General features: G+C 41.6%; 1 protein-coding gene across 2 annotated transcripts in view; it reads right to left on the bottom strand.

Annotated features, from left to right (window-relative positions):
- The window catches only part of LOC127977374 (neprilysin), a 52,012-nt gene that overhangs the window by 5,694 nt on the left and 20,547 nt on the right, over positions 1 to 25,771 (bottom strand). For both annotated transcript variants that reach the window (XM_052582250.1, XM_052582251.1), the window contains 17 exons: positions 25,038 to 25,118; positions 24,156 to 24,251; positions 23,942 to 24,060; positions 23,593 to 23,658; positions 22,675 to 22,809; positions 6,757 to 6,858; positions 6,504 to 6,640; positions 5,759 to 5,852; positions 5,540 to 5,668; positions 3,801 to 3,899; positions 3,487 to 3,564; positions 3,299 to 3,402; positions 3,099 to 3,157; positions 2,836 to 2,955; positions 2,612 to 2,745; positions 2,353 to 2,418; positions 1,734 to 1,829 (listed from right to left, as the gene is read on the bottom strand). In XM_052582250.1, coding sequence (XP_052438210.1) covers positions 1,734 to 1,829; positions 2,353 to 2,418; positions 2,612 to 2,745; positions 2,836 to 2,955; positions 3,099 to 3,157; positions 3,299 to 3,402; positions 3,487 to 3,564; positions 3,801 to 3,899; positions 5,540 to 5,668; positions 5,759 to 5,852; positions 6,504 to 6,640; positions 6,757 to 6,858; positions 22,675 to 22,809; positions 23,593 to 23,658; positions 23,942 to 24,060; positions 24,156 to 24,251; positions 25,038 to 25,118 — 1,715 coding nt within the window. The remainder of the gene's footprint in view (positions 1 to 1,733; positions 1,830 to 2,352; positions 2,419 to 2,611; positions 2,746 to 2,835; positions 2,956 to 3,098; positions 3,158 to 3,298; positions 3,403 to 3,486; positions 3,565 to 3,800; positions 3,900 to 5,539; positions 5,669 to 5,758; positions 5,853 to 6,503; positions 6,641 to 6,756; positions 6,859 to 22,674; positions 22,810 to 23,592; positions 23,659 to 23,941; positions 24,061 to 24,155; positions 24,252 to 25,037; positions 25,119 to 25,771) is intronic.

Below are 25,771 nucleotides of genomic sequence, written 5' to 3'. Positions count from 1 at the left end.
GTGCAGAGGTCACATCTGGGTCTGAGACAGGTTGAGGAAGTTCGGTCTCTGGCAGGGCTGACTCCGTCGATGAGGCCTCTGAAGCAGACTCCCACGAGAACCGTCTCCCTCGCTTCTTGGGGAGACTGATGGGTGTGGGAGGCGCCTCAGGATTCGGGGAGGGATCTGCCTATTCCCCCAGTGTTGTAACGGCCAGGAGACGACCCTCTGGGATCACTGGCAGCTGGGTAGATGGTGGTGACCTCTGCGGCTCCTCCTGGGAGAAACTCTCCCACAGCCGGGCATAGTTGCGAAGAACCCACTCACCCTCAGACGAGTATGGGAGGGCGACCCTCTTCTTGTCGGTGGGGGACGACATCCAGCATTGCTGGCGGAACTCCAATTGATGTTGTAGATTGGAGGACTTCCTGTCTGCAGAGTTCTTGGTTGGTCGGTTCATTCTGTTATGTGGAGGGTAGGGATGAACTCAGTAGCAGACGGGAAGTACAACACAAGATTTATTTACACGAAAAAGGGGAAAACAAAACCCACGAGGGGGAAAACAAGGATTAGGGCAGATACAAAATAACTTAACAGGACTGAGTTGACAAGTTAAACAAAGACTCAAAACACAAGAACACTAACTACAAGTAAACACTCACGGTTATACAAAGACTTCTTAAAGGAGTTACAAGGATACAATATCTCACGAGGCTGACATGAAGAAACACATATGAGGAAACAATCACAATGAACCGACAAAAGACAGATCACACTAGGGGATCTAAATAGGAGACCTAATCAAGACACGACAGGTGGCACAGGTAAGGCAATCACGACAACTTTGTGGCATTCTGCAACAAATATTTTTTTCAGATTTTCACTAGTTTTTTAAGTCGTAAAGCAATATGTAGTTAAATCCCGCCTTTGGCTTTAGTAGGCATGGATACACGATACTAAGCAGGACAGATGGTGCCCGAGACCTCCCAAGCTCAACAGCGCCCCACAATTTTGCAATGTAAATCTGTGGTGAAAGGGGAACTGCAGCACACTCTAATTGAGAGGCATTGGGGCAGATTTGAGACTGCTCCGCTTGTTTTCACGACACCTAATGTGAATCACGCTCCACCAAGACCATATCAATCGCTTCAGCTATGTGTCTGCATCAGATCAGTAACTAGTTGGCATGTCTGATTTTTTTTTGTACGTGGAGTAGTGGATCAAAATCAACAAAGTATAAATAATTTAGCCTTTTATGGTTATATTGTGTTTGTTACATTGTTATTCTGAGAATAGATACTGTATATGATCATTTGTCATCACCTGAATTGCTCCACAACTTGTAACATTCTAAATCAACATTTGGAAATGATAAATGCTATATTAAAGCAATTATAATACAGCATTTTATGAGTGCTCTCCGAGCCCGTCAATCAACATTAGCGCACCACCAACAGGATAACGCAAGGACATCTCTGCCAAAATTTTTGTCCGCATTTGTTCCAAGATTAAAATAGAAAATTTACAAAATGTTTTTCCTACAGTATATTAATGCTACGATACAGAATCTGCCCCACCTAAATTTATGGCCAGGAGCCGCTACTGGTTGGCGGTGCGGTATTGTCATGACAATGAAATTTAAAATAACTTGTGTGTGTTAATAAACATTATGTCACAAGTGCTGTCATTTGATCTTAAGTTTAGAGGTACCGAACCTGAAATATTCCTGCAAGTTCTCTAATTAAGTGTATCACCTGTGCAAAGTTAAGGAAAAAGAGTTGCTCGTGATTGAGGTCAATTCCAGGGAGAGGAGCCTCTTTCCCATGTTTTTTCACATAGTTCTGGTAGGCCTGAAAAAGTAAGCACAGTGATTCTGATGAATCTTGGGAAACAGTTACTGAAAAACAAACTTTTGTCTCTCACATTTCTAAATAATAATTAACATCAAAAATTAAGTTTTATCTCACAACCAAATGCCTTCTGAAGGCTTTCCTAAATTACAGATTTGGGATTATATATTATATACAGTTGACTATATTTGATGGTTCGGTAAGGCTTCACTGAACTACAGGCCATGAGCAATTTTATCTCCCTTTGGTTTTTCTAAGAGTCCAAACTATAAAGCCGATTCCCTCTGTCATCACAGTCTGACAGAAATCCATCCCCAGTGAAACAAATTGAGCTGCCTTCTCTGCTCAACATATGAGTATCCGAGTATGTATTTCTTTTTTTTAACCTTCAAACTAATTCATTTTGACTGCAGAGACATTCATTAAATGATTGAAGCTTTGTCCCCTTTTGCAAATGAGAAAGCACATCAAACTAAACCAATTCTTCTAGCAGTAAAAAAAGGCTAAATTGCCCTCTCTTTACTTGATAAGACTGGCGAATGCCCCCGTTGTCCGCAATGTTCTCCCCAAGGGTATTATTCCCATTTAACTGTTCACAAAAAGGACAGAAGAGAGAAAAAAAAGAAGAAAGGGGATGGAAAATGACACAGTAATTTAGAAAAAAAAAACACAGCTTATTCCATTTCCAGGAAAACTATTATATTTGTAATAAAAATACAGATAATGTAAAAGAAATTGAATTTTTAAAATGGTCATGTTCATATTAAACAGTTATTGAATACATTGTGTCCATTCGCCAAATCCCAAGAGAAGCTTCCATACTGGTCCACAATGCATTTGGAAAGCTCTTGGAATTTCTGAGTTGAAGATGGAGTCCACCAGTCTTTGAGGTCACCATCTTTATCAAAATTACGTCCTGAACAAGGAAAGAAATGTGGAAAAAGTTAGCTTGCAGCACTGTTACATGACAAAATATGGGGGGGGGGGTCTGTTTGGAGTCTGATACCATTGTCATCAAAGCCGTGAGTGATCTCATGCCCAATGACCATCCCAATGCCGCCATAGTTCAGAGACCAGGGCTGACCTTTACCAAAAAATGGTGGCTGAAGAATACCTGCAGGAAATACTAAAAGAAAGCAGATAACGCGAATGAGTTCTTCATGGTTAGACAAAGCAGGTTATTATAAGTTTTTTAGAAATTTTTATTTTATTTTTTATTATTATTTTCTTTTTAGTTACTACAACATTGTGTAATTGCAATTCAAATACCTATTTGGTTTCTGCTAGATGAGTAGAATGCATTGACAACAGCAGCTCCTGTTATCCACCTTGAATTAAAGATGCATATCACTTTAATATTTAATTAGAGATCTTTATTCGTTAGGGTTTTATGACAGTTACTAAACTGGGAAAATGGAAAGACTATTTTAGAACACAGATATGCAATCACATATCTTATAAGTTCTTACTCTTCTTTGTTCACTTTGATTTTCAGTTTCTTTAGGCGTTTCTTCTGACCAAACTCCAAGTTCTTTAGAATGTTCTCAAAGTATTCTTCTGCACTGTAGCTTAACTAATAGAAAAATAGAAGATTTATTTTCAATTGTTTCAATTAACGTTATCTTTTTAATTCACCCCTCATCTTGTAGGCACTCACATTTTGGTATTCCTGGTCCAGGTATGTGTTGTTCAAGATATTTTCTGAAAAACCAATTCTTTCTCTGATTGCTCGTGCCTGTAATAAAGAAAAGTAAAAAAAAAAAATACAAAGGACAATAGTTTTATTAATGTCTGTATTTGGTACAGCAACAAGTCAATTATAAGCAAACTCTTTATTTGTTTATTCAATATTTCTATGGAATGAGCTTTCAAAGAAACAGATTTAGTCATGTCCTGGCATTTTTGATCAGCAGTGATTGTGCAGTATCATTAACCTTTAACCTGAAACACAGAATTAAAAATAAGTCTCACCTTCTCCTCTGCAGCTTTCTTAGTTTCAGCATCCATCCAAGCTAGATCATCCAGATTACTCACAAATACTTCTGTGATGTTAGTGATCATCTCATCCATCTGAGAAAAATACAGAGAATGATGTCATCAGATACCATTTCTCCACAGAAATTCCATACATATTCTGGTTGGGAATTATTTAGTAGGTTGTGCATACTGTTCATTATTTGGATGCAAGTCCAATATAAATTATCTACTAGAAGATGTCCGTGATACAATGAAAAATTTTCCGTGTTTCCGTGTGGTTTAGACAAAAAGCTATATGCAGGCCAATATCCACCCCAAACATTAGTAGAATGTCTTATCTATCTAGGGTGGAAAACCAAAAAAGAAATTTGTAAAAAAAAAAAAAAAAAATATTCTGAAAGGTTTTGTGTTCTTTTTCATCCATTTAAAACCAATGACCTGTGCATAAATAACAAAACTGCATCTATTTGTTCTTATCTGTTTATGTTTGACAATGATTAAGTTACAGAAAATTGGAGAAATAATCAACAATCTGTAAAGCATGTTCACACTCTGCATGATGGATTTGTTTTAACTGGAAATTACTAAATATCTTGTTCTCCCATTTATAAAACTGGCAAACTGAGAGACCACTGATAGTCCACTGCATGTTGTTCTCCAACAGATAAACAGATCTGGATAAGGATAATTATTGACATATGACTTGGTGTGAATATCTGTAACATTATCCTGATGACCTCAAACCCACTGGCACGACATTGATGTAAGGAATGATTTATGGGTGGGCCTTGTATGGGTCACCTGATTATAGACAAGCACCCACAATGCTAACACTTGCTGTTATGCATGTGCTTTTGTAGGCGAGTATAGTCATAAACCAAAATGCTGCTGACATACATAGGCGCAGGAAGTGGGGGTGCAGCAGCACCCTCAGCACCCCCACTTCCTGTGCCTATGTATGTCAGCAGCATTTGGGTTTATAGCTTATGTTTTTCCTGTGGGAAACTGTTTAACTGTTAGGAGTAATGAAAAAAAAAAAAAATTTCTCCCTTTTCAAATTTCAAACCACATCAGAAAAGCATTTATTTTTAATAAAAATTAAGGAAATGATCAAAAAGTTGAAAATAAAGTATCGGGTAGGGTTAGGGCTTTTGTCCTAATAAGATGGCATCCATTTAATAATTTGAATTAAATCAATATTTATTTGATAAAATCAATAAGATTTGCATTCTGTTTTATAATGCATTTCAATGCTGAGGTGCAGATAATTGCCACTATTTGCAATAAGTTATTAGCAGAATATCCTAATATTTAAACAGTATAAATAGAATCTCGTGATGGAATTGTTTATTTTAGGGTTTCACAAAATATTTGCATGTATGGCTGATGTTTTTTTGACAATGTCAGTAGAAAAATAAGTGAGCTGGATTTTTTTTTTTTTTTTTTTTCAGTTCCCAGAGGCCATATTTGATGAAACTGTGCAGTGTGTAGCCATGTACATGTGGTGGGCTTGAGGCAAGGAGAGTCGAGTGATTAATGGAGTGTCAGATGTCAGTGTGTTTTATGACAGGTGGTACTGGTGCAATGCTTAGCTGTTCTAAACTGCATATGAGAAAATGGATCCGATTCAAATCATCCCACACAGGACTCAAGAGTGTACAAACATACACAAGCACATTTTCAAGAACCATTATAGGACCCATACAGGCATATACTGCACACATACAGCTCACCATGTCTTTACTATCTCCTGGAAAGGCTTCCTCCACATATAGTCTCCCCACAGCATTCTCCATGTTGCTGTTTACATAGATGGCACACTGTCTCCAAACTGCTGGTTCAGAGGTGGTCCCATAGATAGCCTGAGAAAGGTTGTATCAAGATTATAAATGTAAACAGTTTTAAGTGTTTTGTTGTTGTTGTTGTTTGTTTGTTTGTTTTTTGCTCTTTACCTTTCTGAATGCTTTCCTGGTCTCCCTGTATGTCCTGCTCAAACCAACCACCAGATTCATAATGAAACGCCATACTATGTAGTTCTGAATGTCTCTGCACATACAATCACAGAATGAGTGATGCTGTATGTTCAGTCATGTGGAAAAATAAATACATCCCATGGAAATGGCTTTTTTGACATTTTGACAAGCAAACATTTGATGCTTTTTGAAACATTGCATATTAATGAAATTGATACATCCTAACAAATGGCATATTCAATTTATATTACATAGAATTTTTCACAATTAAAATTGAAATTCACCTAAAAAACATATCAGTCACATGGAAAAATAAGCACTCAGTAACAAAAATAAATAAATAAATAAATAAATAAAAGGGAAATGGTAAATTAGACTATGGTGCCAGTCAAGACTTGGTGGTAGTGATTAAAACCTGTTTAGCGCAGGTTGAACCTGTCATATTTAAACCTCTCATATGTCATATACAGTGTGGCATTCCCTTTCCTACTGAGGTGTGTGGTGTCATCATGACACAATCTCAAGAGTTTTGCAAGGAAAATAAATAAATAAAAAGGTTGTGGATTCCTATTTGAGACTGGAAATATCTCCACATTATTTTAAATACCTCATTCCACTATAAGAAAATCATCTACAGGCTGCTCACATATTAAACGTAGAAATCTTATAGTAACATTAATAACACATTCTAAAGCCCTATACAGAAGATTGCATCTGAAAGTACCTCTTTGTGTACTTGGCAAGGACAGGGTTCAGCCTCTTAAAATAGTTTGGGGCATACACAATAACCTCCTCACTGTCTGTAATGGGAATGCCAACTGTGTCCATGATCTTATTAGTGAAGAGTGTCCAGTTGAACACCTGAAAAGGAGCAATGCAGACCTAAATGAAAATCCATAATAGTTTTTATGAGGATAAGATGATAATACTTTTCACTGCATTGGAGTTGAAGGTTTTTTTTTTATTATTATTATTACCCTGGAATTAATCTCCAGAGTGAAGTTGTTGTTCAGGATCTCCAGAGGCATCTTGTTGTAAAGTAGAACTGGGTTGTTTCTGTCCTCTGGTGTGTCTGTTGCCTGTGAAGACAAGGAGAGCATTAAACTGCAAAAAGGTTGACAGCATTTCATATGATGTGAGAAGGAGATTTAACAGCTTTTTGTCCAGTTATTTCAGTCTCTTCACTTTATACATACAGCAGTCCAGTCCCCAGTACTGTAATATTAATTTTGAACTGTTTGGAATGCCATTGCCTCTAGAGTATTTAGAACATAAAATTGCTGTGTGCAGTCCTCCTAACCAAATCCCAAATACGCAAATGCAGAATTATGAGCATTTACTGTCAAGAAAAAAGTCTCGAAAGCAGTGTGGGTCTGATTCGAACTCCAACACACAGGCCTGTAATTCATACTGTGTAAACTAAACAGGAATGAGTTAGAACACGTAAAGACATCACCAGGAACATTGGGGAAAACATGCAGAGATATGTATCAAATGCCGCGTTTCCACCGCAGGAACTTTACCCAGGAACTAGGGACTAGGTGTTTCCACCGCAAGAACCAGGAACTAAATAAAGTTCCAGGTAAAAGAAATGCCCCTCAGAAAGACCCTGCTGGCAAGGTAGTACTTTTTCAAGTTACGGAACTTTTGGGGGCAGGACTTGGGCGCTAAACATCCTGATTGGTTGAGTTCAACCGCCATTTATTTGGATAATTTTCAAAATATTACTGTTATTGTGTCATGAAATTTTTTTATTTTAAAAGTATTTCAGGCAAGAATGTAGTTGTTTAAAACTCAAATCAGTGGTTTATTCATAAAGACAGAGTCTATTTAAACATGTGTTTCGTGGATCTCGGAGATGGTGAGCTCCATGCGATCAGTGGGAGCTCAGTGCTTATGTATCCGCCGAGAGCATCCTCACCTCGGCTAGACCCTCTGATATGTGCCAGTAGGTGGACAGCCTATCTGGGCCTTACAGTGCCGCAGCAGTAACTGTAATTCAGTCGCATGTTAAAATAATTCGCAAAACTACCGGCAGGTGGCGAAAAAAGGACGGATTGCGAAATGAATGTAATTGTCAAATGAGATAAAAGAAGGAAGTAAAACAACAATAACATTATGATATAACATTGTAACATAAAAAAAAAAAACCATAAAAAATGAACATTTTGTTAATTTCAAATTGTAGGATAGTCTTAGGCTACATTCTACCAAACAAAAATTAAAAGACCTTTACACAAAGGATCATTTGCATGCTATTTTTATTAAACAGTGAATAAATATAAGGCCCATGTATATATATATATATATATATTTTTTTTTTTTGTTTTTTTTTGTTTTTTTTTTTTTTCATTGTAATGGCTGTATATTTACACATATCCCTGAACTAAGTACATTTTTGCAGCTGTTATTTTGTTGAAATGAAAACGAAAGGAGACAGTGTTATTTGATATCATAATTTGTTTTATTGTAAATATACAGAGAGGAAAATTGCAGTAGCCAAGGCAAGCTGACTGATGTTATCAAGTACACTGCTGTTTGCAGAATTACCGGTTTTACGTCATCGCGGACATCACACTCCCGAGATTTTTTTCGGTTGAAACGCGGCAAAAGTTAAGCTGTGCAGCCACTCTTGCAAACAGTTTCAGTGTGGAGCACAAACTTTTATGGGTTAAACAAAGAAACATACTGTTTTTTGGTCAATGAATGTACTATAAAGTTTCAAGTAACTCCCAAGTATTTTCCAGATTTAGCTAAAACATATATTAAACATTATATCTCCTTAATCAGAAAGGGATATCCACATACCTTAGGCCATGTAGTGAACAATGCAAATAATAATACATGTGCATACAATTAAACAATAAATTAAAAAAAAAATTAAAAATGTAAATCAAACCTAAATTAATTGTAAATGTGGAGCACTTTCTCAGGCAAGTGTGCTCACATAGAGGTTTTCAGGGGCCATTGTAAATAAATTTATATTTAAATTCAAAGAGAAAAGATGCTAAGATGACCAGATGTGCCACTTTATCTTGCGCTGATTGATCGTTGTATGACATTAAAGTACCGCAAGACGATTCGAAAGCATAGAGCCATTTGCTCTGCTCTCTATCCGATCAAGTCTGACGTCAAGTCAAGTCGAGTCACCTTTATTTATATAGTGCTTTAAAAAAAATACATTGCGTCAAAGCAACTGAACGACGTTCATTAGGAAAACAGTGTGTCAATAATGCAAAATGACAGTTAAGGCAGATCCTTTTCTTATCTGGCGCCTAAACTCTGGAATAACCTACCTAACACTGTTAAGGAGGCAGACACACTCTTGCAGTTTAAATCTAGATTAATGACCCATCTCTTTAACCTGGTTTACACATAACACACTAATATGCGTCTAATATTTAAATCCATTAAAGAATTTTTAGGCTGCATTAATTAGGTAAACCAGAACCGGGAACACTTCCCATAAAACACGATGTACTTGCTACATCATTAGAAGAATGGCATCTAAGCTAATATTAGTCTGTTTCTCTCTTATCCGAGGTCACCTTAGCCACCAGATCCAGTCTGTATCCAAGTCAGAGGGTCACTGCAGCCACCCGGATCCAGTACGTATCCAGACCAGATCGTGGATCAGCACCAAGAAAGGACCTCTACAGCCCTGAAAGACAGCGGAGATCAGGACAACTAGAGCCCCAAATACAGATCCCCTGTAAAGACTTTGTCTCAGACGACCACCTGGAAAAGACCACAGGAAACAGATGATTCTTCCGCCAAACTGACTTTGCTGCAACCTGGAATTGAACTGCTGGTTTCGTCTGGTCAGAGGAGAACTGGCCCCCCGACTGAGCCTGGTTTCTCCCAAGGTTTGTTCTCCATTCTGTCACCGATGGAGTTTTGGTTTCTTGCTGTTGTCGCCTCTGGCTTGCTTAGTTGGGGTCAATTCATTTACAGCGATATCATTGACTTGATTGCAAATGATTGCACAGATGCTATTTAAACTGAACTGAGATGATGACATCACTGAATTCAATAATGAACTGACTTTAACTGTCATTTTGCATTATTGACACACTGTTTTCCTAATTAATGTTGTTCAGTTGCTTTGATCCAATCCTTTTTGTTTAAAGCGCTATATAAATAAAGGTAACTTGCCTTGACAGAAGGTGACACGCACCTCTGAGATGGTTACAAAGCCTGAATCGGATTCGGAGATGACTTATACTAGTATTCGTCTAACTGGCAGTGCCTATGTGGATTGTGGAGAAGCTGCTTCTGCCTTACACGCAATGGCATTACTGCAGGTGCACCCGGCCAAGGCACTGAAGGACTTGCACGAGATCAGTCTCGGCTATGCGATTCAATTCGCCCGGCATCCCCCCAAGTTCAGCATTTTCTGCTTCACTACAGTGAAAGCGTCCAATGCCACTGTTCTGTGGGTAAAGATTGCAATCCTACTAGCGAAGGACGTGATAGAGCCGGTCCCTCCAGCCGATATGAGGACGCGGTTTTACAGCCCTTACTTCATTGTACCCAAGAAAGGCGGTGGGTTACGAACGATCTTGGATCTGCAAGTTTTGAACCAGGCCCTTCATTGGCTACCATTCCAGATGTTGACGCAAAAAACACATCTTTGGGTGCATCCGTCCTGAGATTGGTTTGCAGTGATTGACCTGAAGCATGAATGGGAAGGTTCCTTAGAGGGGCCAGGAGGTTAAATCCTTCCAGATTTCTGCCTTCCCAAGAGGGTTTTAATCACCAAAAATTTCTTCATATACACCTAAACGGATATGTGTATTTGCTCCCGGAAAGACAGATGGGGCTTCCACAGTATCCCTTTTCCAAGCGGAACGGGTACGTTTTACCAGTGTTATCCAATTACAACTTGTTCCGAGCCCCGGCCTACACCTAATAGGTGTGGCTCGCACAGGGCACTGGAAGGGGCAGCACCCATTGTGGTTTTGTAGGGATCCCAATTTCAACAGTCATCGATGTGACGTTGAGAGCAGAGATGGGGACTCGAGTTTGAGACTCGGACTCGAGTGCGACTTAAGTCGCACAAACAGTGACTTCAGACTCGACTTGAGACTCGTCCTCGAAAGACTTCAGACTCGACTCGGACTCGAGCTCCGGGACTCGTGAACAATGTTTATTTTTAGTAAACGTCAGATGAGCTCGCTGTTAGAGTTGTGACGTTCGCGAACGAACCGATTCTTTTGAACGGCTCATAAACATGAACGATGGGAGCCGAGTCACGGCTGGAGGGGAGCCGTTCTTTCTGTCGCTCTTTTTTCCTATGCGTGTTTCAGAGCGCGTGTTTCACACAGATGCACACAAATGAGCTCCTCCGCGAGACAGAACAGTTATAGGGGGAGGGGCGCACCCAGCGCAGGCCAACCCTTTATAGCGTGATGATATTAGTTATTAGTTGTGCACGCATCCTTCACGTGAGTACTCCAGTGGAAAAAAACCTGCGTTGCCTCTGTCATTGGGTAGGAGCCGAGCCATGACGTTTTGCACAGATATTCATTGCAGCCCACTTTGTTATTGTTCATTGACTTGAAGGGGCTGATGTCCTATTTGCAAAGTTTACAGTAGTAATAGTATGTAGACATTTCCATTTTATTTATTCTAATTTTATCTACTTTAAATATTTTTGGTTCTCTATCAAAATGTTCTTGTGTGATAACAATGTTCGGTAACACTTTAGAATAAGGTTCCATTAGTTAATGTTAGTTAATGTATTAATTAACATGAACAAACAATGAATAATACATTTATTACTGTATTTATTCATCTTCGTTAATGTTAGTTAATGAAAATACAGTTATTCATTGTTAGTTCATGGTAATTCACAGTGCATTAACTAATGTTAACAAGCACAACTTTTGATTTAAATAATGCATTTAGTAAATGTTGTAATTAACATGAACTAAGACTTATAAATGCTGTAGAAGGATTGTACTTGCTTAGTTCATGTTAACGAAAGTAGTTAACTAACATTAACTAATGGAACCTTATTCTAAAGTGTTACCCAATGTTCTTGTGTGGAAGTGTTTGTAGTAAAAGCTGTTTTGCACAGAAATTCATTGCAGCCGGCTTTGTTTTTGATGTTTATTTGTGAGTAGGTATTGTATGAATAACATAAGTCAGCGTAGCTTTGTTCATTCTTAAGCCAGACAAGAGGTGTGCAGCTATACAGCCAGGACAGACAGAAGGCCATTACTGAATCCATAAATGCAAAATACAGATATTAACTTAAAAGTAAAGCATTCTTGGTGTTTTTGTCATGTTGCAATAGCCTGTTTACACTGATTATATACCAAAATCAAAGTTGATATTGTATGCTAATAGATAGAGTTGTCATAATAACATATTACATGCTTTGAATTCCTTATATATAGCTATGCAGTGTTCTAAGCAGCTTGGATGGGTCGCTGTACGTGATGCAACATTTATTATAACCAGAGACTTAATATAATAAAGAGACTTGAGACTTGACTTGGACTCGAGCTCAGAGACTTGAGACTTGACTTGGACTCTAGCTCAGAGACTTGAGACTTGACTTGGACTCGAGCTCAGAGACTTGAGACTTGACTTGGACTCGAGCTCAGAGACTTGAGACTTGACTTGGACTCGAGCTCAGAGACTTGAGACTTGACTTGGACTCGAGCTCAGAGACTTGAGACTTGACTTGGACTCTAGCTCAGAGACTTGAGACTTGACTTGGACTCGAGCTCAGAGACTTGAGACTTGACTTGGACTCTAGCTCAGAGACTTGTGAGCATCTCTGGTTGAGAGTGACCAACTGAAAGAGAACGTCTTGTGTTTTCTTAAACAAGAAAATAGCTAGATAGAAAACAATATCAAATTAAACCACGGAATCTGGATATATCACATTCTGAAAAAAAAAAAAAAAAAAAAAAAAAAAAAAAACATTACCCAATAACTCTGCGAACATCACATTTTGCGCAAAATTGAAAATTTACTTTTCAATACCGACCAGAAACAATACTGATTTTGGTGGAAACTATTATTATTATGTATTTTTTATGCCATTTATCGCATTTTGAGACCAAACTCTTAATATATAAAATAAATAAATATAAAAATTAGGGATGCTGTGAGCATGGAGACTGTAGTGTACACGGTAAATTTGAAAAAGTTTAGCTAAAATGTTTAATATGAATAAACAGTGCTCATAAACAGCTGCTGAGGTAGTATTCTCAAGTGAAGTGAGTTGAGGCTTGGACCCGGAAACAGCACTTAAGAGAAAACGTCCCTAGGTTACGTATGTAACCCTAGTTCCTCGAGGGAACGAGACGCTGCGTCGTAGCGCTTTTGGGGAACGCCTTTGGCAAGAACAACTCTGAATATCGTGTGCAATCAGTTCAATGGAAGAGCGTGACGTCACGGACGGGGTGACGTAGCGACCAGGAAGCTATAAAGGCACGTGCCACGCAGCTGGCCTCAGCTTCGAGTAGGGAAGCAAGCGCAGGCAGGGGTGCCGGGAGTATGGCTCGGCGACGCAGCGTCTCGTTCCCTCGAGGAACTAGGGTTACATACGTAACCTAGGGACGTTCCTCTTCGGGAACTCGAGCTGCGTCGTAGCGCTTTTGGGGAACGATGTGCCAACGCTGCCAGACTACCAAGGCCCTGCCTAGTGTGTATCCGAAGAGCACAGCTTAGGACGAGAGGACAGAAGAGCCAGGAGCGGCTCGCATATCGAGATTGTAAAATCTGGCGAATGTAGAGGGCGTGGACCACCCCGCAGCGTTGCAGATGTCAAAGAGGGACACACCTGCTAAAAAGGCCTTAGAGGCAGCCATACTCCGCGTAGAGTGAGCCTTGGCTCCCAAAGGAAGGGGAAGACCAGAGGACTCATAGGAGACGTTGATAGCCTCGACTATCCAACGACTAAGGGTCTGCTTAGAGGCAGGAGAACCCTTTTTAGGAGGACCATAGCATACAAGCAATTGGTCAGACTTTCTCCACAGGGCAGCTCTGTGGATGTATCCGTCCAGTGCTCGCACTGGACACATACAATTTAGCTTCACCTGGTCTGGCTCCCGAAAGGGAGGAGGACAGAAGGCCTGCAGTATGACAGGTTGTGGTGTGACAGAGGGAACTTTAGGAATGTAACCCGCTCGAGGGTAAAGAAATGCTTTGGCCATACCAGGGGCAAAGTCTAGATAGTTAGGGGCCACCGAGAGGGCCTGAAGATCTCCAACTCTCTTTAGAGAGGTAATAGCCAGTAATAGGGCAGTCTTAAGTGTCAGATGTCTGTCTGAGATTTCTTGAATTGGCTCGAATGGAGCTTTGCAGAGAGCCTCTAACACCACAACCAAATCCCATGGGGGAATACGGGACCGTACTGGAGGTCTCAGCCTCAGTGCACCTCGGAGGAAACGTGTAACTAGGGGGTGTCTACCCAGTGACTGATCATTGAAAGGGACGTGGTAAGCAGCTATGGCCGCCACGTACACCTTTAAGGTGGAGTGGGTTAACCCTGCAGAGAGCCTAGCTTGTAAAAACTCCAGAACTGTACCAACTGGGCAGTTAACAGGGTCAAGGTGGCGATCTCTGCACCATGAAGTGAAGAGTTTCCACTTCAGGGCGTACAGTTTCCTCGTGGAGGGAGCTCTGGATTGGAGTAGGGTCTCAACAACCTCGGTTGAGAGACCAGCTGCTAACAGATGTGCCCCCTCAGGGGCCACACCCACAGCTTCCACAACTCCGGGCGAGGGTGAATTATTTTGCCCTGCGCCTGAGAGAGTAGATCTGTCCTGATCGGAATCTGCCATGGAGAGCCGTCGAGGAGAGAAATCAGATCTGCGAACCATACTCGGCCCGGCCAGAACGGGGCTACTAACAACAGACGGACCCCGTCCCGGCGTACTCTCGCCAGAACTCCCTGGAGCAGAGCGATAGGGGGAAAAGCGTACAGACGAAGCCTCGGCCAAGTCTGTGCCATGGCATCTAGTCCCAGTGGAGCTGGGTGAACTAGAGAGAACCAGAGGGGACATTGCGATGTCTCTCGAGTCGCGAAGAGGTCCACCTGAGCTTTGCCAAATATTTGCCATATCTGCTTCACCACCTCGGGATGAAGCATCCATTCCCCGGGCCTCGGCCCCTGTCTCGACAGCATGTCTGCTCCCACATTCAATCGCCCAGGAATATACACTGCTCTTAGCGAGAGGAGTTTGCCCTGGGACCACAGGAGGATCTGGTGCACCAGCTTGTACAAGGGGCGTGAACGCAGACCCCCCTGGTGATTGATATAAGAGACTACCGCTGTGTTGTCGGTGCGCACTAACACATGACAGCCTCTCAGGTCTGGGAGGAAATATTTTAAAGCTCGATATACTGCTAGCATTTCTAGACAATTAATGTGCCATGTCAGATGGCGACCGCTCCACAGACCGCGGGCAGGGTGGCCACTCATGACCGCACCCCAACCGGTGAGGGACGCATCTGTCGCTAGCGTTACACGGCGACCAAGAGCTCCCAACACCGGGCCCTGATTCAAGAACCAAGGTTTCTTCCATATGTCTAAGGCACGAAGGCATCGCCGCGTGACCTGAATAGTTCGGAAAGGATTTCCCCTCGGGGAAAACCCCTTGGTCTTGAGCCACCACTGAAGGGGCCTCATGTGCAGGAGACCAAAAGGTATCACGTTGGACGCAGCTGCCATGAGCCCTAACAGTCTCTGAAACTGCTTCACAGTGAGTGACTGGCCTTCTCTGACTCTCTTGACTGATGTGAGGATCGACTCGATCCGAGCAGGAGACATACGTGCCTGCATCGTGGTCGAATCCCATACTACGCATAGATAGGTGGTTCTCTGAACTGGAGAAAGTACACTCTTCTTGGCATTCAGTCTCAAACCCAGCTCCCCCATATGGGCGAGAACGACACCTCGATGTCGAACCGCCATCTGCTCTGATTGAGCTAAAATCAACCAATCGTCGATATAATTTAGAATGCGGATGCCCTGCATACAGAGGGGTACCAGAGCCGCATCTACACATTTCGTGAACGTGCGGGGTGAGAGTGCAAGGCCGAAGGGAAGTACTCGATCTTGATAAGCTTTGCCCCCGAAAGCGAACCTCAGAAACTTCCTGTGTTGTGGAAGGATGGATATGTGGAAGTATGCATCTTTGAGATCTATTGTGACAAACCAGTCCTCGGATCTGATTTGAGCTACAACCTGTTTGACAGTAAGCATCTTGAACTTCAGTGACATAACTGAGAGGTTTAACTGACGTAGGTCTAAAATCGGACGCAACCCCCCATCCTTCTTTGGAACTATGAAATACCGGCTGTAAAACCCGGATTCCCTGTCTAGAGGAGGGACCACCTCGATGGCCTCCTTCCTTAATAGGGTATTCACTTCTTGTTCCATAACCAGAGCCTGCTGGGGGCCGACGACTGTCGGTGTAACCCCATTGAATCTCGGCGGTGGACGGCCGAATTGAATAGCATAGCCTCTTTCTACTGTGTGCAGGACCCATTGAGATACATTTGGCAGAAGTTTCCACGCTGCTCGAAAATGTACTAAGGGAATCAGTCTCTCGAGACTGACCTCTGGTGTAAGAGGCCCCCGAAGGGGAGGCGAGCTTCCCAGCTCCGCTACGCTCACGGGGCGGAAATAACTGGGAGGGATGCTCGCGGGAGACCGCTGCGCCCTGAAGCACCGGCAGGGTTGGCAGACCGGCCTCCAGAGGATACCGGGGAGAGGCGGGCACCGTATAACGAGGTGGATACCGCTCTGACCCCGTAGGGGCTACCCTCGAGGTCACTGAGATACTGGCGTCAGGACCTCTTTGTCGAGGGCTTCCTAGCTTCGATAACTGTACGAAGATCAGATTTTAATCTAGGAGCCCCCGACTCAGAGCGAGTGGGGGAGCACGAGTGGCGACGCTCTGCTTTTGAGCCTCACGGTATGAGGAGCCTGCTAGTGGCATGAGTATCTCCCGTCCAGATAACCCACAAGAGCGACGAGGGAGGAAACTCTGGAACGCTGCCGCCTGCTTACGGGCCTCCTGGAACCTGTCGACGACAATATTGACTGTGTCGCCGAACAGGCCCGAGGCTTGGAGCGGGGCGTCCAGGAGGCAGAACCTGTCACGATCTTTTATTTGGGACAGGTTCAGCCATAAATGCCTCTCCGCGGCCACCAAGGCTGCTCTCTTTGGTGGCGCGGAGGGAGAGATCAGCGGTCCGTCTAAGTTCTGCAATATCGTCGGACTTGATCCCCTCTCCCTCGTCTACATCTCTCAGCAGGTCGACCTGATATGCTTGAAGGACGGCCATGGTGTGAAGGCACGCCCCTGCCTGACCTGCTGCCACATAGCCCTTGCCCACTAACGCTGATGTTGTTCTTAATGCTTTTGTAGGCAAGGCCGGAGCCTTCAGAGACGATTCCGAACCGGGTGACAGATAGCCCGCAAGCGTCTGTTCGACCCGTGGCATCGCTCTGTAACCGCGCTCATCGAGCCCTGTCACGTTTCCATAATATTGTGAGTCAGGGCCGAAGAGACGGGTGGAATATGGGTGTTTCCACGACCTCGCTATTTCGTCATGGAGGTCGGGAAAAAAGGGAAGGCTCCGGGCTGGAGGTGGTTGTCTGGGCCTGAGATACCGCTCATCGAGTTTACTTCTCTGCGGTTCATGTTTTTTCTGTGGGGGCCAGTCTATTTTTAACTTCTCGACTGCGCGAGTAACCACCTCCAGCAGCTCCTCATACTGGGGCGAAAGGGGTGGCGAATCCCTACCAACTGTCTCCACATCCACCTCATCAGACGAAGAGAGGTGGAGTGTCGACCCCTCGCCCTGGGGGGAAGAAACCGACGAGCGTGCTTCCGATCCCAGGGTTTGGGCGCCTGATCTAGCAGATGAGGAAGGAGATAAGGACTGGCCCGTCTCCATTCCCTCTGCCAGATCCACCTGCGAACCCCACGAGTGCAGCAGCCGCTCTGCCTCAGCAGAAGAGGGGCCAGAGCCGCGGGGAACGCTGGCGAAGGCTCCCTCCTCGAAGAGAGCCCTCCGGGATCGAAGCGTCCGCATTGGCAATCGTTCACAATGCGGACAGTCAGCTCCCTCGAGGGCTGACTCAGCGTGCTTCGACCCCAGGCAAACCACGCATAAATCATGTGTGTCTCCAGCCGTGATGTAGCGCTGGCATGGAGGAACACACAGTTTATAGCGCGATTTGGTTTCGCCCTTCAAATGTCTAGTCTTTGCTTTGGACTTAGGCATTTTAGTCTACTGAACTGGACAGACAACAGTAAATAAGACTTAAAAGACAGACTTATGAACATGCACACACAGAGCGCTTGCTGAAAGACGCGAAGCTGAGGCCAGCTGCGTGGCACGTGCCTTTATAGCTTCCTGGTCGCTACGTCACCCCGTCCGTGACGTCACGCTCTTCCATTGAACTGATTGCACACGATATTCAGAGTTGTTCTTGCCAAAGGCGTTCCCCAAAAGCGCTACGACGCAGCTCGAGTTCCCAAAGAGGAACTGCAACTCACACTATGGTGGATTAGTCCCACCTTCAAAATGAAAGAGCCAGTAGCGGATTGGTAAAGTTGTTGCAGCTGCCATTGGAAACTTCTGTTCCCATAAAAACCTGAGACTAGTTGAGCCAATGCGCACAAGCATGTTTTGATGCCCATGCGCATTAGCTGGTCTAGCCTGAAATAAACTTTTTAAATACCATTAGAGCATAAGAAACAACATTTATGGGGTAGTTCATTTCAGATTTTACTGAGTTTAAATATGTATTTAGATAGGACTTGATTTTTTATAAGCAACCGAGAGTGTCAAGGTCAGCAGGAAGGGACTCAAATGCACAGTGAGAGAATTAAAGATTTACTGAAAACACACAAGGTCACCCAGCACAGGAGTGGACAATCTTGAGACAGCTCCAACCAGCAGGGAGAGAATTATGCCCCAAGAGGTAGAACAGTCAAAGTTGTTGGCCAAACCAGGCAGGAGGATGGGAAGAAGACCAGAGAAGAGAAGCATGCAGAGCATGCAATCAGAGTGAAGGGACTGAAATCAGGCCAGTATCAGAGATTAGGGGCCTCATATATAAAATATAAAACGTTGCAGAGAAACCATCCCAAATTTGATCTTAAGATCATCCATCATGTATGCATTCATACACCTCTCTTTCAGATGTGAAATATGAATCGCAAATTAACTTGCACGTATCTGTTTTCAGCTCTCTGCTGAATTTAAAAACTTTGAAAATGTTTTACAAATTTATTTAAAATGAATTTTAGATAATTGAGCACAGTGCTCTTTCAATAAATACACAGCTAAACAGATGATTTTTTTAGTCTTGATTTAAAAGTGACTAATGTTTTATCACATCTGATCTCTTCTGGAAGCTGATTCCAACTACGGGTGGCATAATAACAAATAGCAGATTCCCCTTGTTTTGTGTGAAGCCTTGGTATTTCTAACAGACTCTATCCTAATGATCTGAGTGGTCTGTTAGGTTTATATTCAGTGAGCATATCTGCAATATATTTTGGTCCTAGATAAAGGTCATTGAGAGATAATATATATGAGTAAAAGTACTTTAAAATCAATCCTAAAATTTAGGGTCGGGCCCTTGATAAAGCACTTCACGTGTGACGCATCACACCTGCTGTGCGCGCTGTAGCCTGCTATTCAGTAGATTAAGTGCAACATGGAGCTTGAAGAAGCCAAGAAAAAAAACAGGAGAATTAACTTTGAGCAAGTTTGGAGGAAAATCGGAGTTATGGAAACATTTTAAAATAGTCGTGAGGAGTGACAACGTATGTGTTGACTTTGTCTCATACATTAAATGCGGCACGCATATATATATATATATATATATACACACAATATATACAGCTCCCCCGTACTACAGCAGCACCTGCGGTAAAAAAAAAAAAAAAAAATCTGGCGCCGCCCCTGGTTATAACGGGCCATATATTAAAAATGGTCAGGTTTAAATCAGGCTCGGGCTCATAATTACAGTGAACGTGTCGGGCCGGGCCGGGCTCAGACACAACGTGCTCGGGCTCGGGTAGGGTCGGGCTTGATTTGTTGGGCCCGATCAAAGCTCTAGTTGGAACTACTTAATGTTTTTGTTTTTGTGAATATTAAGGTATTTTGTGCAATTTACAATAAAACTTTATAATAAGTAATAAAGTACTTACAAATCCTTACTTTAGTTAATACATTAATAGACATTAATTAAGTGCTTTAAACTAACTTTTACTTTTGCAGTAAAACGCATACGCACACACACACACACGCATACATACACACGCACACACACACACACACACACACACACGCATACACACACACACACAAACATATGTAAACCACATACAGTAAATGTTATGTCAGTTAGCACTGCATTATTCAGATACTTTATTTATTACTTGGAGATCACTTGAAAAACACATAAAACATATATCATCGCAATCGTGCATGTATTGCCTTTCTGCACAAGAGCGTCTTTCAGCTTTGAGTTTGAATGAAACATACACTGCACGAGAGTGTTTAGCTCTCTGTTATGTTGACATCCCTTTCAAGGAAAGTTCACTCGGCAGCCATATTTGCTACATCTCCGTATCAGGGCTAGTCTGTGTTGTCTTTATTTATTGTATATATATATATTTGTGGTGGGCATAGATTAATTTTTTTAATCTAGATTAATCTCACTGTGATCTTGAAATTAATCTAGATTAATCTAGATTAAAATGGCTCATTCGAATTCTGCCGAAGGCATTCAGAATATGTGTGTTACCCAAATAAAATTGACAAACAGTAAGTCTTTGAGAAGGGGTTTATCAAGCTAGGTGGTGCATTAGAGGGGGGCTCATCTCCTGTTTCCAAAATGCATCACAAAGTGCTTGAAAAAGCTGTAAACTAATTCCACATTGCACAAGGTGCAAACTACATTAAGCCTGTTTCACACCAATGTTTAAGTTTTTAGGTGTCAAGGTACAGAAACCAAATAATTTAATGTAAAATAGCACTGGATAGTCTTCAATGTAAAAATGAAATATACAATCAAACCTACATTTATTCAGACACCTTCAACATTTCTCACATTATTACAGTTTTGCTATATATATCAAAAATTATACCGTGTGTCTGAATAATTTTTGGTTTGACTGTTAGAACTACAAAGTAATTCAGTCAAGAGCAGTGAGTGATTTTCTTTCATTTTCTTGGATTAACATTACAGCAGCCAGTAGTTAAATTAGGCGCGGTCACTTTAAGAGACGATGAACGCATCCAATATAATACACATCCCATTTTTTTCCTCAACTGTTTACTTTTCACTTAAAAAATAACTGCTTTTTCGAGCATAATTTCCAAGGTGGATATTTTGACATATTTTGTATGTATTTGTCGGCACAAGAGCAAAAATAAGCAAATTCGATGTTCAAGTGTTTTGAGACGCCTTTCTCTTCGCAGAAGAGAGCTCGGTTCAGTGTCACTTTTCGTGATACGCGGCTCTCTCTCTCTCTCGTGCACACCGAACACCAGTAACCAGCTACTCCGTTCATCTTTTCCGCGTCTTGTGTTTGGATGTTTTAATGTTTAAATCGACAAGCGGTAAGGCGTAAAAACATGTGAAAAAGATAAGCTTTCGTGATGATGCGCAGCAGTGGCCCGTCAACTGTCCTGAGCATCTTTTTAGGCTGGCCTCAGCCAGTCGGTTATATAAAATATTAAGGTGAAAGTCATCATAGCTCGCCTAGACACAGCTCCCAACCCAACTTTGAGAATAGATTAACAGCGATATTTTTTTTATCGCCCGATAAGAGTCTCGCGTTAACGCAGCACGTTAACGCCGATAACGGCCCACAACTAATATATATATATATATTAGGTGTAAATAGTAAAAATAGTTTAGCTCAGAAAATTGCTTAGCGTCACATCAGGGTCTGAATGCCTGAGTGCCTTAGTTTCAGTAGTCATGTCAAAGCAGTAACTAAATCAGCATACTATCATGTAAAAACATTGCAATAATTAGATATTTTGTTTCCCGTCAAGACTTAGAGAAAATTGTTAATGTCTTTACCACCAGCAGGGTGGACTATTGTAATGGTCTCCTCACCGGCCTTCTATAGAAGACCATTAGACAGCTAAAGCTCATTCAGAATGCTGCTGCCAGAAGTTTGACTAGAAACAGAAAATCTGAGCATATCACACTAGAGCTTCGATCGTGCCCAACAAATCAAGCCCGACCCTACCCGAGCCCGAGCATGTTGTGTCCGAGCCCAGCCCGGCCCGACACGTTCACTGTAATTATGAGCCAGAGCCCGATTTAAACCCGACCATTTTTAATATATGGCCCGTTATAACCAGGGGCGGTGTGTGTGTGGCGCATTTAATGCATGAAACAAAGCCAACACATATTTTGTCACTCCTCACGACTAGTTTAAAATGTTTCCATACCTCCGATTTTCCTCCAAACTTGCTCAAAGTTTATTCTCCTGTTTTTTTTCTTTGCTTCTTCAAGCTCCATGTTGCACTTAATCTACTGAATAGTAGGCTACAGCGCGCACAGCAGGTGTGATGCGTCACGCATGCGAGACTGCGAGTGGACGAGACGCTGCGCATGACACGTGACGTGCTTTATCAAGGGCCCGACCCGACCCGGCCTGAGGACGGTGGCGGGAAATATCGGCCCGGCCCGCAGAGAATCTAAGCTCTAGTTCCAACATGCATTACTGAACATCTGGTGACATTCAAATACTGCAGTTACTCTAACCTTTCCAACAGGTTGAAAGGTGTTAATTTTGCTAAAGTGTTTCAGGACTTATAAGACACCAGTAGATTTTATCAGAGTGGTTATTGTTTTAATTTTAGAAGTGTTCCATGCTTACATTAGCAATTTCCTTTTCCATCATCATCATCCGGGCAACCTCTTGCCTGATATTAGTGTCATTGACTTCCAGACGCCGCTCTTTTCGGATAAGCTTTGCCAAGTCAGTCATGAAGTTCTCATATGTCACACAGGCCTGAGAAAAACACACATTGAAAACACATGAGTGCTAAATTTAGTACCTATTAGCATTCATATTTTCGTCATTCATTTAGGATAGTAGCCAGATTCTGGGTTCCAGTCGTTAAGGAAGCATTTGGGCACTCTGTGAAATTATCATTCTCTGCTTTTCCTGCAAAAAGTTACATCTTAATAAGTTCAAAATGTAAACAGAGACAAGATTTTGGTCCAAGTATTTTTATCTGTTTGACCCTTTCTAGCTTTCTTTATTGCATTAAATTAGCCAGGCCTGGAACATAATAAAGGCAGACAGGACTTAAATGTCTGACCTGAATAATGATCAGTTGATGATAACTAATGATGATAACAGATTGTGTCCACTGAGTCTGAACACTCCAGTCTAAGAGAGACGTTTCAAAAGAAATTATATGCAAATTATCTTATTTTAATTGAGTAGACTGTTGGATCTTTTAGGAGATGGACTGTGTTTATCTTTCACTTCTAGCTTGTGTGGTCTGGGAAAATCCAATATGGGTTGTTTTATCTGTAACTCCTAAATAAAATGTGTTGTAGAAAAATACAGACAACTAGAGACCCTTCTTGTCCATTGGTTAGACTAGCCTAAGACAGAAAATTAATTAATTAATTAATTATTATTAATTACTAAGCTCATATTTTTAGCAGGGAGAAGAGAGATGAAGGGAAGAAAGAGAGAAGGAGATAAAAGCACGAGGATGAGTTTGTACACCTGTCCACCTGAAATCCACCTGTTCCTTTCTTTTTAACAGGCTATTCTTACCTCCTCATATGGTCCCGTGCAAACATAGTAGTCTCTTGAGGAGAGGCCAAGACTTGGCTGGTCAAACTGGCACAGAGAATAAAACCAAGAGACAATCACTCTTTCATTCTTAATAGAAAACTCAACACATGCACATGTAATGCCACCCCATTTAAACTGTAAAATTTACTCCAATTAAAAACCTCACAAAGCAATAAACAAGGATAATGTTTGGTTAAAGCAATTATGCAGTTTTGCGACTTAAAATACACTTTTTTTCCTGTGGAGAAGTGTTTTCACCAAAAGCAAACATGCATTTGTGTTTGTATGTAAAAGAGAAAAGAGGTAGTCTGTAGATGCGCACACCTACATGAATGATGTGCGCATTGGAGTCTCTGTCATCTGTGCCAATGAAAAAGCTTATTAGGACTTGCTTTCCATATTTCTCATTCAGTTTGGCTATGGTATCTTCCGCTCTCCAATTCATTCCTGTAGAGGAGATGAGAGAGGGGAAAATGGGATATAAAGTACTTATGAGGTAATTGGGCACATGTATAAAAATCTACTGAGAAATTTTTTCCTACCGTAGGTGGTGTCCCAATCGTCCATTGCTATAGGCCACTCAAAGACATCTGGCAGCACTTTAAGAAGAGGCGCCCCACCTCTCTGTTCAATGACGCCTGTCAGGAAAATATTAAAGTAATGCAACATTATTTAAGCATCCAGTGAATACTGAAGTTGTGGAAATTTGAATTTGTTTGTTGAGAATCTCTTATGAATCTCATGTTTGGCAGCTCATTTGAAGAGATGCATATTGGTTTGAATAAGACATCTTCCATGGACAGAGTCATAACATAATCTTTCTGACAATTAATGAAGACATAATAATAAATGGATAGTTCACCCAAAAATCGTCAAAGTCCAGAAACATAGCAAGGAGATTGGTAAAATAATGCATGTGACATCAGGGTTTCAACCGTAATTTTATGAAGCTACTAGAATCCTTTTTGTACGCAAAAGAAAACAAAAAAACTTTATTCAACAATTTGTCTCCTCTGCATAACACTAATGCCATTTTGGAGAGTATCCACTGAACGTAAACAGTATATGCTGTTCCATGTCAGCCGCACCACATGGTTACGTTGTTTATGTATAGATCAAAGTGTAAACGATGTAAACAGCATATCCATGTGGTGCAGCCATAATAATCCATAATGTCACATGGATTATTTTACCGATCTTCTTGATATGTTTCTGGATGTTGATTGTGTTAATTACATTGCTGTCTACGGGAGGGTCAGAGAGCTCTAAAAAAGCATAAAAAATATCTTAATTTGTGTTCCGTAGATGAACGGAGGTGGTTTAGAACGACATGCGGGTGAGTAATTAATGACAGAATATTTATTTTTGGGTGATCTATCCCTTTAAACCTGAGCTATATAAGTTTTTAATAAATCAATACTCACTCTCATTAGTGCAGGACCTGTAGAGAACTTTGGCTTTGGTCAGTGAGCTACTGCTTCCACTCTCTTCTCTCTCCAGCACTCCTATAGTAAAATAATATAAAGTATCATTGCATTTGTTGGACAGTATAAAAAACTGTGTTGGAGATGGATTTTATATGTCAGTTTTGCATCACCATCATAGAGAGTAGGTAAACATACTCCCAAATGAAACCCTCATACATTGTGCTTTTGTGACTACTTTGCTCCCATCTACCTCTCTTTCAGTAAGTGGCCCAGTTGTTGCTTTAAATCGCTTATATCCTGTTTGCAGTACTTGTGTTCAGATTTTGTTTTAATTAGTGCTTGGGTCCCAGTGCTTCCTGTGAAAGGGCACAGATCATGTGTGAGTGATTGGATTAGAGACCGCTTGGTGGCCATGTGGCAAGAACCCCTACAGCTTCAAAACTCTGTCACTTCATCTCAGTCACTCTTTTTCTCCAACCATCTGACGTGCAGATTAATCGTTTTTTCTCTTTCATTATACGTAGAGCTAATTTACAGACAAAATGCTTGTTTCAGAAACCCTTAAAAAACTTGTTCCATTAACCAGCCTATAGAGCTATAGTTTATATATTGTGCCCATTACTTTGTTTTAGCAGCTGATTCAATTATAGGGATATTTAGTATTTTAATATTTACAGTCAACGCAAATCTTGTGGAATTCTCTCACAACTATTTAGTACATTTTCCAGACT

This window comes from Carassius gibelio, chromosome B18 (genome assembly GCF_023724105.1).
Source record: "Carassius gibelio isolate Cgi1373 ecotype wild population from Czech Republic chromosome B18, carGib1.2-hapl.c, whole genome shotgun sequence".
In the NCBI taxonomy this organism is placed as follows: domain Eukaryota; kingdom Metazoa; phylum Chordata; class Actinopteri; order Cypriniformes; family Cyprinidae; genus Carassius; species Carassius gibelio.
Note: the sequence above shows the minus strand (reverse complement) of the source record. Positions and strands in the feature narration are given on the sequence as shown.